At 42.9% G+C, this 15,621-nt stretch overlaps 1 protein-coding gene and 6 non-coding genes across 7 annotated transcripts; all 7 read right to left on the reverse strand.

The window, feature by feature from the left end:
- Window positions 1-301: 301 nt before the first annotated feature.
- On the reverse strand, window positions 302-373 carry trnaa-cgc (transfer RNA alanine (anticodon CGC)). Its single transcript has one exon. It is a non-coding gene; the product is annotated as a tRNA-Ala (tRNA).
- A 110-nt stretch (window positions 374-483) lies between these two features.
- On the reverse strand, window positions 484-555 carry trnag-ucc (transfer RNA glycine (anticodon UCC)). Its single transcript has one exon. It is a non-coding gene; the product is annotated as a tRNA-Gly (tRNA).
- Window positions 556-3,223: 2,668 nt separating this feature from the next.
- Window positions 3,224-3,295, reverse strand: trnaa-ugc (transfer RNA alanine (anticodon UGC)). The gene has a single exon. It is a non-coding gene; the product is annotated as a tRNA-Ala (tRNA).
- A 110-nt stretch (window positions 3,296-3,405) lies between these two features.
- trnag-ucc (transfer RNA glycine (anticodon UCC)) lies at window positions 3,406-3,477 on the reverse strand. Its single transcript has one exon. It is a non-coding gene; the product is annotated as a tRNA-Gly (tRNA).
- A 1,053-nt stretch (window positions 3,478-4,530) lies between these two features.
- Window positions 4,531-4,602, reverse strand: trnaa-ugc (transfer RNA alanine (anticodon UGC)). The gene has a single exon. It is a non-coding gene; the product is annotated as a tRNA-Ala (tRNA).
- Window positions 4,603-4,713: 111 nt separating this feature from the next.
- trnag-ucc (transfer RNA glycine (anticodon UCC)) lies at window positions 4,714-4,785 on the reverse strand. Its single transcript has one exon. It is a non-coding gene; the product is annotated as a tRNA-Gly (tRNA).
- A 1,400-nt stretch (window positions 4,786-6,185) lies between these two features.
- LOC133449535 (high choriolytic enzyme 2-like) lies at window positions 6,186-7,098 on the reverse strand. Its single transcript, XM_061728699.1, has one exon. It carries the CDS (start codon window positions 6,981-6,983, stop codon window positions 6,186-6,188), a length of 798 nt encoding a protein of 265 aa, XP_061584683.1. The 5' UTR covers window positions 6,984-7,098.
- Between the last annotated feature and the right edge of the window lie 8,523 nt (window positions 7,099-15,621).

A 15,621-nucleotide genomic window follows, 5' to 3' on the forward strand; every position in this document is an offset into this window, starting at 1 on the left:
TACGTGCCTAATTGCATTGATTTGCTGTCATGTGATTGGCTGGTTAGAAATTTCAATCGAAGAGCAGTTGGAGCAGTTATTTTACCTAATAAAGTGGCCGGTGAGTGTAAATGCATACATATGTATGTGTCCCATGTATACTCCTCATGAACATTAAAGCTTTTTGAAGGGATTGATGTTCAATAGCAAGCCCAATTCATCTTGTGAGTTTGTCTAGCTGTGAACATAATTCATCCTTTATGGAACAATCAGTGTTGCTGATTACTCTTTCTTACTTTATTTGGTTTATTAACACAAATAATGGAGATGCCGGGGATTGAACCCGGGGCCTCATACATGCGAAGCATGCGCTCTACCACTGAGCTACATCCCCTTCGGTCGGTGCTCTTTAAGACAGGAAGACAGGAAGTTCTAAGAGTTACGAGTTCCATGGAAAACAGTCTGTTGAAGTGTGAAAATTCAGATTTCTCACAAAAGTAGTGCTGCGATGGCCAGGAATCGAACCCGGGTCAACTGCTTGGAAGGCAGCTATGCTCACCACTATACCACCATCGCACAGTTCTGGCAAATCAACGTCATAATTTCCGCAACACACTGCATGTTGTTGATGCCAAATGCTGACCATACCATCCGAATGTTTGCAACCGACATTGAGACTCATCATACCAGGCAACGTTCTTCCAAACTTCTGTTGCCCAAATTTGGTGGGCCTGAGTGAATTGTAGCCTCAGTTTCCTGTTCTTAGCTGAGAGGAATGGTACCCAGTGTGGTTCTGCTGCTGTGGCCCATCCGCCGCAAGGTTCGACGCGTTGTGCATTCAGAGATGCTTTTCGGCTATTTGGTGGGCCTGAGTGAATTGTAGCCTCAGTTTCCTGTTCTTTGCTGACAGGAGTGGTACCCAGTGTGGTTCTGCTGCTGTGGCCCATCCGCCTCCGCCTCAAGGTTCGACGCGTTGTGCATTCAGAGATGCTTTTCGGCTATTTGTCGAGCCTGAGTGAATTGTAGCCTCAGTTTCCTGTTCTTAGCTGAGAGGAGTGGTACCCAGTGTGGTTCTGCTCCTGTGGCCCATCCGCCTCAAGGTTCCACGTGTTGTGCATTCAGAGATGCTCTTCGGCATACCTCGGTTGTAACGAGTGGTTATTTGAGTTACTGTTGCCTTTCTATCAGCTACAACCAGTCTGGCCATTCTCTTCTGACCTCTGGCATCCACAAGGCATTTGCCCTCAAGAAACTACCGCCCACTGGATATTTTCCCTTTTTCCGACGACTCTCTGTCAACCCCAGAGAGGTTTTTGCATGAAAATCCCAGTAGATCGGCAGGTTCTGAAATACTCAGATCAGCCCGTCTGTTACCAACAACCATGCCACGTTCAAAGTCACTGAAATCACCGTACTTCCCCATTCTGATGCTTGGTTTGAACTACAGGAGATCCTCTTGACCATGTCTACGTGCCTAATTGCATTGATTTGCTGTCATGTGATTGGCTGGTTAGAAATTTTCGTTGAAGAAAAGTTATTTTACCTAATAAAGTGGCCGGTGAGTGTAAATGCATACATATGTATGTGTCCCATATATACTCCTCATGACCATTAAAGCTTTTTGAAGGGATTGATGTTCAATAGCAAGCAGTAAGTCCAATTCATCTTGTGAGTCTGTCTAACTATGTGTGGCGGCACGAAGAAGTAGTTTTGGTCAAAGTTATATTAAAAGGATTTTTACTGTTGCCAAACAACGCCACCCTGGGAATTTAAAGTAAACTATTTGAGGAGAAAAGGCACTCAGGTTCGTCACAAAGTGAGGCAGAGACGGTGCTTCAATTTATACAAAAATAGGTTTGTTTTTATTATTCGAAAGTTTCTTTGTTAAAAATTATCACTTTAAAGGAAATCATTCACTAGGGGGGGGATTTTAAAAAGGGGACCACTCAGGGCTGAGACTTTCTGGTGTGGATGGGTCAACTAAGAGGGGATACTTAAAACACCACACGTGCAATAAAAGAAATAAGGTGAAGAACTTAAACACAGCACACGACAAAAGGCAGGGGCACCACCACCGGACACCAATCCACCACCGTCAGCTCAGCACCTGAGAGGGGGGAAACCAGAGGACAGTTAGGGAACAAATGAACACAAAAGGAAATGAATAGACTTAAATTAAACGTAATTAGGCTCAACAATCACTTATTGGCCACCCAAAATATACAAAATCACAAATACCTCAAAAGAAATATAAATAACGGACACTAAACCAACAATAAGTTCCTAAATGAAATAAAATACAAATAAACAGGACCAACAAACACACAAAACAACCAATAAACGAAGTCCCACACTGTTCTCTCTCACACATACACACACACGCACACAGACACTATAAAACTTGGCTGAACGTCACGGAGCCCCGAAGAGACACAGTAGCTCCACAAGCAGCAGACGCAAGCTGTCACGCAGCAGCAAAACGGCGTCTGACGTCACGGAGCTCCAAGCGACACGGTAGCTCCAGCAAGGCAAAGCAGCTCCACAAGGCAAAGCAGCTCCACAAGGCAAAGCAGCTCCACAAGGCAACAGACGCACACAGCAAGGCAAAGCAGCAGGGGTTTAGCGGTGGCTACATGGACATCTTTAACCTACAATAATAAAAACATAACATAAGAAACTACAAGTGGCTGGCAGAGAAAGCCATTGTCACTGAACACCTACCAATCAGGCCTTCCTGGCCATTACGGCATGGAAAGAGGGGTCGGCGCAGCATGTGCGCCACCTGTAAACACACACACACAGGTTGCTGCGTGTGCAACGCCAAGGAGGATGACGCGGGGGGGGAGAAAGCTCACTTACCGGCAGTAAGCAGTGAGCGGCGTACAAAAAGGTACAAGCGGTGAGCAGCATGCAGCCAGCATTCAACACAGGGACAGGGCGACGTGAGCTTTGACACTTCCACGTCAATTGCACCTGTGAAGAAGCAGCATGCAGCAATCACCCAAACGAGCCTCCACACCCAGGGGCTGAAGTGACGGACGTCAAGTGGCAACGAAGCCCGGCCCCCGGGAGCAAGAGAAAGACAGGTATTGAAACCCCCCTTCTATACCGTCACTGCCCACTAGAAGTGATGTCACAGGACCGAGGACTGTCCTGCTACATATGAACATAATTCATCCTTTATGGAACAATCAGTGTTGCTGATTACTCTTTCTTACCTCATTGGGTTTATTAACACAAATAATGGAGATGCCGGGGATTGAACCCGGGGCCTCATACATGCAAAGCATGCGCTCTACCACTGAGCTACATCCCCTTCGGTGGGTGCTCCTGAAGACAGGAAGACAGGAAGTTCTAAGAGTTACGAGTTCCATGGAAACAAGTATGTTGAAGTGTGAAAAATCAGATTTTTCACAAAAGCAGTGCTGCGATGGCCGGGAATCGAACCCGGGTCAACAGCTTGGAAGGCAGCTATGCTCACCACTATACCACCATCGCACAGTTCTGGCAAATCAACGTCATAATTTCCGCAACACACTGCATGTTGTTGATGCCAAATTCTGACCATACCATCCGAATGTTGCAACCGACATTGAGACTCATCATACCAGGCAACGTTTTTCCAAACTTGTTGTCCAAATTTGGTGGGCCTGAGTGAATTGTAGCCTCAGTTTCCTGTTCTTTGCTGACAGGAGTGGTACCCAGTGTGGTTCTGTTGCTGTGGCCCATCTGCCTCAAGGTTCGACGCGTTGTGCATTCAGAGATGCTCTTCGGCTATTTGGTGAGCCTGAGTGAATTGTAGCCTCAGTTTCCTCTTCTTTGCTGACAGGAGTGGTACCCAGTGTGGTTCCGCTGCTGTGGCCCATCGGCCTCAAGGTTCAACGCGTCGTGTATTCAGAGATGCTCTTCGGCATACCTCGGTTTTAATGAGTGGTTATTTGAGTTGCTGTTGCCTTTCTATCAGCTACAACCAGTCTGGCCATTCTCTTCTGACCTCTGGCATCCACAAGGCATTTGCCCTCAAGAAACTACCGCCCACTGGATATTTTCTATTTTTCCGACAACTCTCTGTCAAACCCAGAGAGGTTTTTGCATGAAAATCCAAGTAGATCGGCAGGTTCTGAAATACTCAGATCAGCCCGTTTGTTACCAACAACCATGCCACGTTCAAAGTCACTGAAATCACCGTACTTCCCCATTCTGATGCTTGGTTTGAACTACAGTAGATTCTCTTGACCATGTCTACATGCCTAATTGCATTTATTTGCTGTCATGTGATTGGCTGGTTAGAAATTTCCACCGAAGAGCAGTTGGAGCAGTTATTTTACCTAAAAAAGTGGCCGGTGAGTGTAAATGCATACATATGTATGTGTCCCATGTATACTCCTCATGAACATTAAAGCTTTTTGAAGGGATTTATGTTCAATAGCAAGCAGTAAGTCCACTTCATCTTGTGAGTTTGTCTAACTGTGAACATTATTCATCCTTTATGGAACAATCAGTGTTGCTGATTACTCTTTCTTACTTTATTGGGTTTATTAACAGAAATATTGGAGATGCCGGGGATTGAACCCTGGGCCTCATACATGCAAAGCATGCGCTCTACCACTGAGCTACATCCCCTTCGGTGGGTGGTCCTTAAGACAGGAAAACAGGAAGTTCTAAGAGTTACGAGTTCCATGGAAACAAGTATGTTGATGTGTGAAAATTCCGATTTTTACACAAAAGCAGTGCTGCGATGGCCGGGAATCGAACCCGGGTCAACTGCTTGGAAGGCAGCTATGCTCACCACTATACCACCATCGCACAGTTTTGGCAAATCAACGTCATAATTTCCGCAACACACTGCATGTTGTTGATGCCAAATTCGGACCATACCATCCGAATGTTGCAACCGACATTGAGACTCATCATACCAGGCAACGTTTTTCCAAACTTCTGTTGTCCAAAGCATCTCCATTATTTGTGTTAATAAACCCAATGAAGTAAGAAAGGGTAATCAGCAACACCGATTGTTTCATAAAGGATGAATTATGTTCATAGTTAGACAAACTCACAAGATGAATTGGACTTACTGCTTGCTTTTGAACATCAATCCCTTCGAAAAGCTTTAATGGTCATGAGGAGTATATATGGGACACATACATATGTATGCATTTACACTCACCGGCCACTTTTTTAGGTAAAATAACTGCTCCAACTGCTCTTCGACTCTGGACAACAGTGCATACGGATGCAGTGCATAACGTGTCTAATTTTGTCTTTTTTTCTTTAACATCGTCCTGGCTCCTTTTTTCTTTTATCTTTTGTGCGTCGCTTTTTTGTTTGGGCTAGCTAAACATGATGCTGCGCTATTTTTGTCGTCTACTGTCTTCTGTTTACTTTTTTTCTTGCTGAAAACTCACATCACGTCTTCGTGTCATCGTGCACTTAACATGACTGACAGGTGGCCTGTTAAGGTGATTGGACTCTACTCATGCACAAAAGCTGTTTTCTTCCTCCTTCTTCGGCCCCTGGCGGCATCTGGGCCCCGGTGCAGCTGCACGGGTTGCACCGCCGATATCTACGCCTGTGAATTCAGACATAACGTTGTTTCCTGGTTGAACTTTAACTTGATTAAATAAATGTAACTTGATTTGAACTTAAAAATAAGTGAAATTATCACGTGTGGAAGCTTATTTAACCAACAGGCATTTGCCAGCTCGCTCTCTCCACTGCTGCCCGCGTCCTCTCATCCACACAGCAGCACCGGCAGGAGGTTTGTCATAGACTCGCAGCATGTGTGTGTGTGGGGGGGGGGGGGGGGGGGGGGATTTTAGGATTTTAGAGGCCAAAGATGATCTTTTATAGTTAAAATAATAATAATACTTTCATGCCTTACCTTGTACTTCAATGCATTGGGGGAGCTTTTGTACAGAATAGTCAGAGTAGCATTAAAAATAGGGGGTAACAAGGGGGACAAGGCTCTGCAGTGGGGGGGCTGAGTCTCAGTTTGCAAAGAATTTTTTAAGTTTTTCACTTTTTCTGAAAAAAACCCCCCCTCAAATATTGAAAAGTAGAAAACATTCAGAATACACTTGCAGAAAAAAAGAAGAAGAACAACTAGCCCTTGTTTTGCATTGCTTTTATTTCAAATATTTTCGTCATGCGGGATCACATCCTGTTATCTGAGCATTTCATACATCATTATTCATCTGACAGTGTTGCTAACAGCCGTAGAGCATGTTGATCCTGCTGATGTCCCAGCGGGACAGACCGTTCCTCTGGCCGATTCGGGCGTTGGGGTTTCCAATGGGGGTGATGGTCTCCCTCCCCCGGCCCACGGAGAAGGCGAATCTTCCATAGTGCATGATGGAGGAGTAATCGTAGGGCGTGTTCAGGTTGTTGGTGTCGTGCTTGTGGAAGTTGTAGGCGCTCTTCTGGATGATGTTCATCCAGTTGATCCTGACGTAGCGGTCGCGGTCGCTCCTGGTCTGCTCGTGCTGGAAGCCCAGAGCGTGGTTGAGCTCGTGCTGGACGATGCCACCGTAGATGCAGCCCGCCCTGTTGAGAGAGAGCTCCTGCCGGCCTCCCTGTCTGCCCAGGGCGGAGTAGCATCCGCCTTTGTTCACAATGCTGATGTAGTCGTTCTCGTTCCTGCGAGGGGTGAAGCGGACGCAGGTGCGGCTGAAGGCCCTCATGGCGCCCTCGATCGTCTGCCTCTCGTACCCGGAGAACTGAGAACTTATCGTGTAGGCGATCACCACTTTGCCATTGGAGGCTTTTTTCCACAGACAGCTGTTGTACCAGCACTTCATGGCGTTTCTGGTAACGGGAGCCACCAGGTCTCCTTCCAGCAGGAACTCCTCTGTGGCGTTATTGGTGGTCAGAATCTGGGTGGTCATGTCCACTTCCGTTTCTTCATCTTCTGCCATCTCTGCGTCTTGACCTTCATCCTCCTGGAAAGGTTGAGCCTGAGAGAGGCCGAGCAGGAGCAGCAGGAGCAGGCTGGCAGAGGGACTCATCTTCAGGTGTGGAGAGACTCCTTGGAGCTTGATGTCTGCTCAGTCCGGTCCAGGGTCTTTATACGCTCCTGCACAGGTGTGTCTGCAGCAGGATTATGGGTGGGGGGCTACACTGTTAGGCCTAATGTCAACCTCTGCAGGGAGGACTCTGCAGACAAACCTACTCCTCAAACACGCTTTCTTATAACTATTGATTAAATGGATAAAGTCAGCTTAAATAGCGATATTTACTTCATCTGCACACTTTGTAAACTTTTCAACCAGTGAAATGTTTTCTGTCAAATTAACCTCCAATACACCAATTTATATTAGCATTTTCAGAAATCTGCTCTACTTATATTTGTTTTACTCTTCTTCAGTTATTTTACAAACACAAGAAACAGGATCATGAAACTTACAACACTGTTACACCCAGATGGAGGTGATATGTACAGCAGGCCTTCCTGTTAAATACTAACATAAACATGTTTAGTCTGAATGCTGCTGTTTACGTGAACGCTCAACCCAACTACAACTGAGGCACTAACGACATTAGTTTGAAATGTATTAGATTCATTTTAATTCATTTATCTAAAGATTTAATTGGATATTTTAAAGAATCATATTTTTATTTCATGTACATCGGCATCTCTGATTAAATATATAACTTATGATTATACAGTAATTTAAATTGCCCCATATTCAAAAGCTGACATCATCTCCTGAAGTCTTAATAAAACACATTTGAGGATAAAAGTTTGCATCCTTCTAACGGACGCACACTTCCTCTTTTCCCAGTTAAACATTAAAGTTAAGGAAACTTTTTGCTTTTTTCTGTAAAATGTTCTGAGAGAACCTTTTAAAGAGAATTTCTCTTTTTACATCCTTCTTCAAAGTCAAAGGTTTCATGCAGGAGACTTGGTTAGTGTTAGTGACTTGGTTTTCCAGCTCGAGACATTGACCTGCAAAGGAACCGCCAGACTCACTGAAAACTCCCAGAAGGAAAATGTGCCATGAAAGTTATAATTTCCCGATTAATCTCCACGTACCAACTGTTAATAAACTGTATCAGGATCTGGGTGAAATTATATTGTAATAATCCCTGGGAGATACGGCTTAAAATGACACCATAACATTAAAATCACAAATTGGAGGCTCTATGTTCAGAAAATAATTACAAGGGCAGGATGGTGGTGAAACATAATCTGAGCAGGACACTGGAACTAAATAACACCTGTTCTCAACCGTTTCCACCATTTTTTACAGTAAAACCTGAACGAAGAGTCCACAAAAGACCAACACCTCCTGACTTTAATCTCTGTGGACCACGGACCCCTGACTCCTCTGGAAACGTCTTTATTCTGATTCCAGGATTGACGATCGTGTGTCAGATCTGTGTGTTTGCAGTGTTCATAGAAAACCATCAGAGGGAGCCAACATCAAACTTTTAAAAGACCATTTTCCTGCTTGAAGCCCGTCTGCCAAAATAAACATTTATGAGACGTTGACCTGCAAAGGAACCGCCAGACTCACTGAAAACTCCCAGAAGGAAAATGTGCCATGAAAGTTATAATTTCCCGATTAATCTCCACGTATCAACTGTTATTAAACTGTATCAGGATCTGGGTGAAATTATATTGTAATAATCCCTGGGAGATACGACTCAAAATGACACCATAACATTAAAATCACAAATCGGAGGCTTAGTGGAATGATCTGTGTTCATTGTTTATGTGTTTCATTAGACAAAACTCTTTTAATGACGTTTGTCCTGAACCATTAAGCACTTTTGTAGAAGGATAATGTGATCATTGTGGTTGATTCTGTTCTACTTTCATAGCGGCCGTGTTTATCCATCCTCTTTCTACACACCAACTAGACATAAGCTTCCAGATCAAGAAGTGAATCATTCCTGCACAATATTCAGATGTTTGCAGACATTTCTTTATTTTCTTTCCTGTCTCTTATCCACTGAAGCCCCTCAGTGCTTCTCTTAAACACACTTCATCATCTGTATGTTGCTCTTTGAACTTGTCCTGCTTTTTCTTGCATCTTGCAGCTGAAGCTTCGTCACCAGATGCGACGCTCAGAGCATCAGCAGACGCTCTGAAGGTGAAGTTCAGCTGCTCCGTTTCTTGTCTGTTGACTTGTTTTTCTCTGGGAGGGCTTTATTCTCCTCCTGCAGCTGAGGTGTTTTCACCAGAGATGCTCTGGAAAAGAGAGGATGAAGACGGGAACAAAAGAGATGTTGGGGAGAAGAGTTTGGAGAGGAGGAGGAGAGGAGGTGAAGTCGCTGAGCTACTGATTCCCAGCAGCCTTCTCTCTGCTGGACCTTTGGAAAATCCGGCTGAACCAACTTTTCTTCTTCACCACCTTTTCTTTCTTTTTGTTTTCTCCTCTTTCCATTTCTTTAAGATGTTCTTCATCTTTTTCATTGATGTCATTCAATTATTTCTGTACTTTTTCATCTCTTCTCTTCTCATCTGCCTTTTGTTTCTTGAAGATCTTTAAGAAACTTCTCTTCTTTTTCTCCTTTTTAACAATCTTCTCCACCGGGATTCTCTTTCTCTTCTATGTCTCCAGCTGCAGTTTCTCATCCTCCTCTTCCAATTCTTTCTTCTGTGCTGCTTCATCTTCCTTTTCCTCCACACTTTCCACCCTCTCTCTTGAGTCCTGCACAGTCTTTGTCTGGTTTTAGTTTGGTACCACAGATTTGTGTCTTTTCCATTTCCAGGTCCTTTCGACCCGTTTCCACTTCTTTCTTGTTCTCCATTAAAGTCTTTATCTCTCCCTGCAGCTTCTTCTTGTCATTCTGCAGGTTTACAGCACGTTCCTCTTCTTGTACCTTCATTTGCTTCATCTCAGCTTTCTCCACATCCATGTTGCACTGCAAGAGTTGCAGGTCTGTCCTCTTCTCCTCCAGATCAAGCACTGCTGCTTGCACCTCTTCCATCTCCATCTCATGTTTTTTCTTGCCCTTCATCAGTATCTGTTCTTCTCTTTGCAAGCTTTCCTTCTGCTCTTTAAGATCCCTCTTTTCCTTCTGGTTTTCTTGTTTTATTTCTTCAGTCTGTCTTTTGAGCTCTCCCAGGATCATTTTTCTCCTTCGCAACCTCGACCCCTCTTTCCTTGAACCGCTGCCTTTCACTTGTCAGTTTGGTTAGAGCCTCCTCCACCTGGACCCAGGATTTTTCCTGTTCCTGCTTCTGCTGGAGATGGATCTCCATCCTGTACTCTTCCAGTTTTAGTTTTTTCTCTTGGAGGGCTTTATTCTCCTCCTGCAGCTGCTGGAGTTGCTCTCTCAGTTCAGCTCTGTTTGAGTCCAAGTTCTGGTTGATCAACATGATTCTTTCCATTTCCTCTTCACGATCTACAAGTTCAAACTCCAGTTTGTTGTTGTAGTTGGTCAGGAAAGCATTTTCTCTTCTGCAGCCTTTGATCTCCATTTGGAGTTGTCCGAGATCTTCTGAGACCCGGGACTGAGCTCCATCGCTGGGAGAGCTCACAAATCCAGGTCTGGGTCTTAGACGTCCTCTAAAAGACATTTCTGCCATCAACACGGTAGGAAATGTGGGTTTGAGGTTCTGAAGCGTTTTCGGAGGTGTTTTCCGAGTTGTAGACGTGGTTTCCACCAGAGAGGTGAAACAGGTTTGGATCCGTTGCAAGAAATGATGAGTCATAAGTTGGTTTTGCTACATTTAATTCTGCAGACAGAAAAATACATGAATAAGTCTTCTGGACCCTCTTTTAAACTCCTGCTCCACTCATCAGAGCAACGCAGCACTCACACCAATTTCATTGATTTTCCTCTTTATCAAACTACTACCAAAACAGAAAGGAAAATACTATTTTTAATACATAAATCCTAAATTATAACAGCCAATATGGGAACAGTGATACCCAACGATCAAAACAAAACACTGTATATATGGGGTAAACACAATGAAAACACTTAATTTGACAAAGGAAACATGCCTACCTGCAGAAGACAGAAAAATACATGAATAAGTCTTCTGGACCCTCTTTTAAACTCCTGCTCCCTGAACAAACAAAACAAAAACGGGAAAGTGAACACTAGGTCTCTGCAGCGCCGTGTGGTTTACACTGCCCCCTACTGGTTTAAACCGGTCACCGCCTGCCGCTATACATAAAGGGCGCGAAAACAAAAACATCCACAAAAAGCATATTAAATCATCAAAACAACACAAAACAGCCACGTAATGTCAGTGGTATACAATATGCGCCAAAAATGTCAACATAAATGGATAATTTCTTAAAGAAATCTGTAAAGAAAAGCAGCAGCTGTTCCCAACACAACTTACACTCATCAGAGCAACGCAGCACTGAGGAGCTGAAGTAATGAACTACGGAAGCCCAGGAGGTACAAAAAGAGGGTAGAGCCAAAAACGCAGTTTCCTCAAAAGACGCAAATAAAAATAACAATAAAATAAAACAACACATTTAGATAAAATTCACAAACATTCAACAAAATAAATAAATGATAAAGAAGATCCCTAAATAGAATTTGAAAACAAAAATGATTAAAGTGGGATTTTCCAACTCTGTTACAGAGGCTCGCAACAGGAAGTGTCTTGAAGGTACAAGAGACTACGGTTCTGTGCAGAGTTTCAGGTATTTATGCTGCACCGGTGCTTTGATGTGTATAATAGAATGTTGTCATGGTAACCTTTGTGAGCACTGAACTGAATAGAACTCCAGGTCAACGTGGCCCCGCCCACCATAAAAAAATGATCCTTTTACATTAAAAGTGAAATTAAGATTGGTGAATATAATCTTTACAGCTTTTACAGATTTTGTAAATGAAACATGTTAAAGCACCACATGACATCTTCCACATGCAACATGAGGCTGGTATCAACGCGCCGTGTTCACTCTTCAACACCAGATGGACTTGTCCCCTCCAGAGCTTTATTCTCCTCCTGCAGCTGAGGTGTTTTCACCAGACATGCTCTGGAAAAGAGAGGATGAAGACGGGAACAAAAGAGATGTTGGGGAGAAGAGTTTGGAGAGGAGGAGGAGAGGAGGTGAAGTCGCTGAGCTACTGGTTCCCAGCAGCCTTCTCTCTGCTGGACCTTTTGAAAATCCGGCTGAACCAACTTTTCTTCTTCACCAACTTTTCTTTCTTTTGTTCTATCCTCTTTCCATTTCTTTAAGATGTTCTTCATCTTTTTCTTTGATGTCATTCAATGCTTTCCGTACTTTTTCACCTCTTCTCTCCTCATCTGCCTTTTGTTTCTTTTTTTTCTCTTGACCATGGCCGTTTTCGAATTTGCATACTGTACTACAAGTATACACTGATTTGGCCAAAGTGTAGTAAGTAGTATGCTGTATGTGAACAGAAGGAAATCTGCAGTGTGCGAAAAATACCCGGATGTTTTACTGATCTGGAAAAAAATCCGCAGCATGCTTCAGACAGCCTACCTCGCTTACAATATCCCAGAATGCAATGCGGCCTCGGTCGGGCAGCGCTTTTTTCTTTTTTTTCTCAAAGCTTTATTGAGAAAACAGCTGCAATCGGACAGTGATGGGATGTGAAGGCAGAAATGACTAGTTACACCGTGGAGAGGGAGAAGGAGGAATATAAATGTAAGTAACTTTAATATATAACCTTTTTAATTCAATTTAGTGTAAGGACAACGATTAAAAATTGTGGGTTTTTAAAAGTATGTTAGGTTTTTGTTAGTTATCTTAGCATGCTTGCTACGTAAATAAAAGTGAACTAAGTGTTATGACAACGTTATATATCGGTAGTTCGTAGTATTTTCATGAAATAACTTTCATTGCTGTGTTTTGACAGAGAATTTGTCCGGGAGCTGAAATAAATAGATGCAGAGAGAGGGTTTGGACAAGGAGGAGAAGATGGAGAGAGAGCTACTCGACAGAGAGGAGAAGATAAATAAAATAAAATTAACTTCAATAGACTGATATGTTCATTTCAATACATTTATTAAAATCCATTTCCATCCCTTATGTCATTTCATCAATGAATTTGACCCCATCCCGACTCGACTATTCAAAACTGAGGTCATTTCCTGCTGGTGCCCGCGTCGGTCCCATAAAGACAGGTGGCCGTGTGTTTGTGTTGGCCTTCGCACGCTGGACCTCTCCCATGAAAGCTGCAATCGATGGCCTGTTGCAGAAGCATCACGCAGAGAAGGATATACTGAAGCGTGTGGATCAGGAATATGCAGAAATGGTCCATCAGTCTGCCTCTGATCCCAACAGCTTGCTGCATTACGCACACAGGGGAACAGAGAGAAGAGGAAAATCCCAGACCAGGAGAAAACAGGCCGTCTCTGCCGATTCTGCTACCTGGAGCTGAAACAGGGACCAAACAGCCCACACACACACACACTTGCTTCCCTGGCGTGACAGGGAAATATATCTACTGCCCGTCCAAAGTCTTCTCTCTGTACAGGGAGAAGGGCATGGCCAAGGAGATGACCTGGAGAGACTTTCAGGCTTCTCCTTTTTATGAGGCAGAGAAACAAAGATGGGTGGAGGGAAAAAAAAAAATGGACTGTACACACTTGTACATAGTCTTTGTTATTGTTATGTATAATTATTTGTTCATCTGTTTTGTTTTGTCCTTTTCATTTTGTTCATATGCTTGAAATAAATATTTATATGAACCTTTATTGAAAGGATATCCTCTTGAGTTGTATCAACTCATTTTAGAGAGGGTCCTTGTAAAAAGTTACAGGTACATCACAGAACAAAACAGTTGGGCATGTGTAACCCGAGTGTTCTTACATGTGGTGTAATTATATAAAAACAATGTAGAGTGCTGTGTATTTTATTTTATGTTATGTCACTTCCTTTTCTGTTCCTTAAATAGGGCTGTCTTCCGCTCTCTGTCCAGCGACTCTTGTAAATAAATCCGGTCGGCGGTGATCCACGACCAAATGGAGCTGTTGTCCTATCCTTTACTGAACGAAATATAACACAACTGTAACGTATACGGTATGGGAATCAGTAGTTTGACTGCTATCAGAAGTAGGTGGTTTATGAGAAGGAATTATATTGAACATAAAGAACCTCAGACAATGTAAATATGCTTGAACCAATGTTATTATTAAATAAACCAAAATAAAATAAATAGCAACAGTTGAGAAAAAAAAAAATCAAAAAGCCCAAAGTGACTTAATCAGTCACTGGTTGTAGTTCAAAGTTCAGAGTTCAAAGTTCAGAGTTCCCTGGGTTTAGCTCGCCATCGTGATAGTTGGAGTGGTGATGGAGGGGCTGTGTGGGTTATGGAGCTGAGGGCCTACCGTCCTGGTAGGTACGCACACTGGCACATGTTCTCCGGGCTAGCTTAGCTCCCTGGACTTAGCTCTCTGGGCTTGGCTCGCCATTGTGTTTTGAGTCATCCACAATCATGCAGGTCTGACAAGAAACCTGGCCTGAACACAAAAAAGGCAAATAATAAATAAAGATATTTCCAAAACAATAATTTCAAATCAGTCGTTCTATAAAATCATACAAATCAAACAATGGTTTTTGCAAATCAAAAGTCTTCAAAACCAAAATAACCAAAATCAAACAAAACATTTCAAAACAGAGTAACTCACCAATTCTCTATAGCTCATCAGCTCATCAGTAATATCAGCGGGTCCTTGCAAGTAAATGGAGTCTAAAATGTGAATATTTCATAGTTAGGATTTTTAGTTGAAATGATTAAATGTTTGTATAGAGAAAGCATACAGACCTGCCACAGCCAGTGATGTGCACCTCACTGTCTGTGGCAAAGTGATGGCTTTTAAACTATGTGTGTGGTGTAGTGGCGATCACTGATTGGAACCTGGTGTGAGTGATTAAGTGAGTGAGTGAGCTGGTGAGCTGGTGAGCTGGTGAGTGTAGTAGAGTAACCACACAGTTTTTGCAGTAGTGCAGTTGCACAACCACATTTTAACACCGGGTTACACAACGCAGAGTGGAAAGTCCACCGGTCACACATGCATACAACCTGACATGACAAAACAGAAAAAAAAACAAAGCACAAGAACAAAAAACTCTCCGGAACCCCCCACTACCACCCAAAAACCCCACGGAACATGCTTCATGCATTAAGTATCCGTTACATGCACGATACAATACAACCATGCACTTGCATGACTTAACATGCAGTAAATACATCCCCATGAGCAAAAAGCTACTAAAACATGAACAGGGTGTTTGAAGGTGGGAAAAATCAGCATTTTTAAAGACATTAAACGAGTTAATAGATCTAAGGGAGCTGGGCAGTTCATTCCAGTCAGCTGGAGCTCTAGATTTGAAAGCACAGCGACCGACTTCCTTATTAATATTAGTCGGGACGGTGAGGTAAAGATGCTCAGTGTGTAACGTGAACTGTAGGGACAAAGATATTGCTTTAAATAGTGAGGATAATTAAAGATAAATTGCAGCCAATGGGAATATCTTCTATTTTTAAGTGATAACCAATTAAGTGACTCATATAAAACAAAATGATGGGTTCTATAAGGGCACCTCAATATAAATCTGCACAGGCCATTATGTTACAGTAAGTGGGTGGAGATTTGTTTCAGATGTGTTATGATAAACAATGTCAACCAATCAATATTGTAAATAATAAAACAAAAAATAAAAAAATGATAAAACTATCTTAATCATTTGTCTA

The sequence above is a fragment of the Cololabis saira genome, chromosome 8 (genome assembly GCF_033807715.1).
Source record: "Cololabis saira isolate AMF1-May2022 chromosome 8, fColSai1.1, whole genome shotgun sequence".
NCBI lineage: Eukaryota > Metazoa > Chordata > Actinopteri > Beloniformes > Belonidae > Cololabis > Cololabis saira.

Coding starts and splice junctions, on each gene's coding strand:
- LOC133449535 (XM_061728699.1), bottom strand. CDS start 6,983: ATGAGTCCCTCTGCCAGCCTGCTCCTGCTGCTCCTGCTCGGCCTCTCT.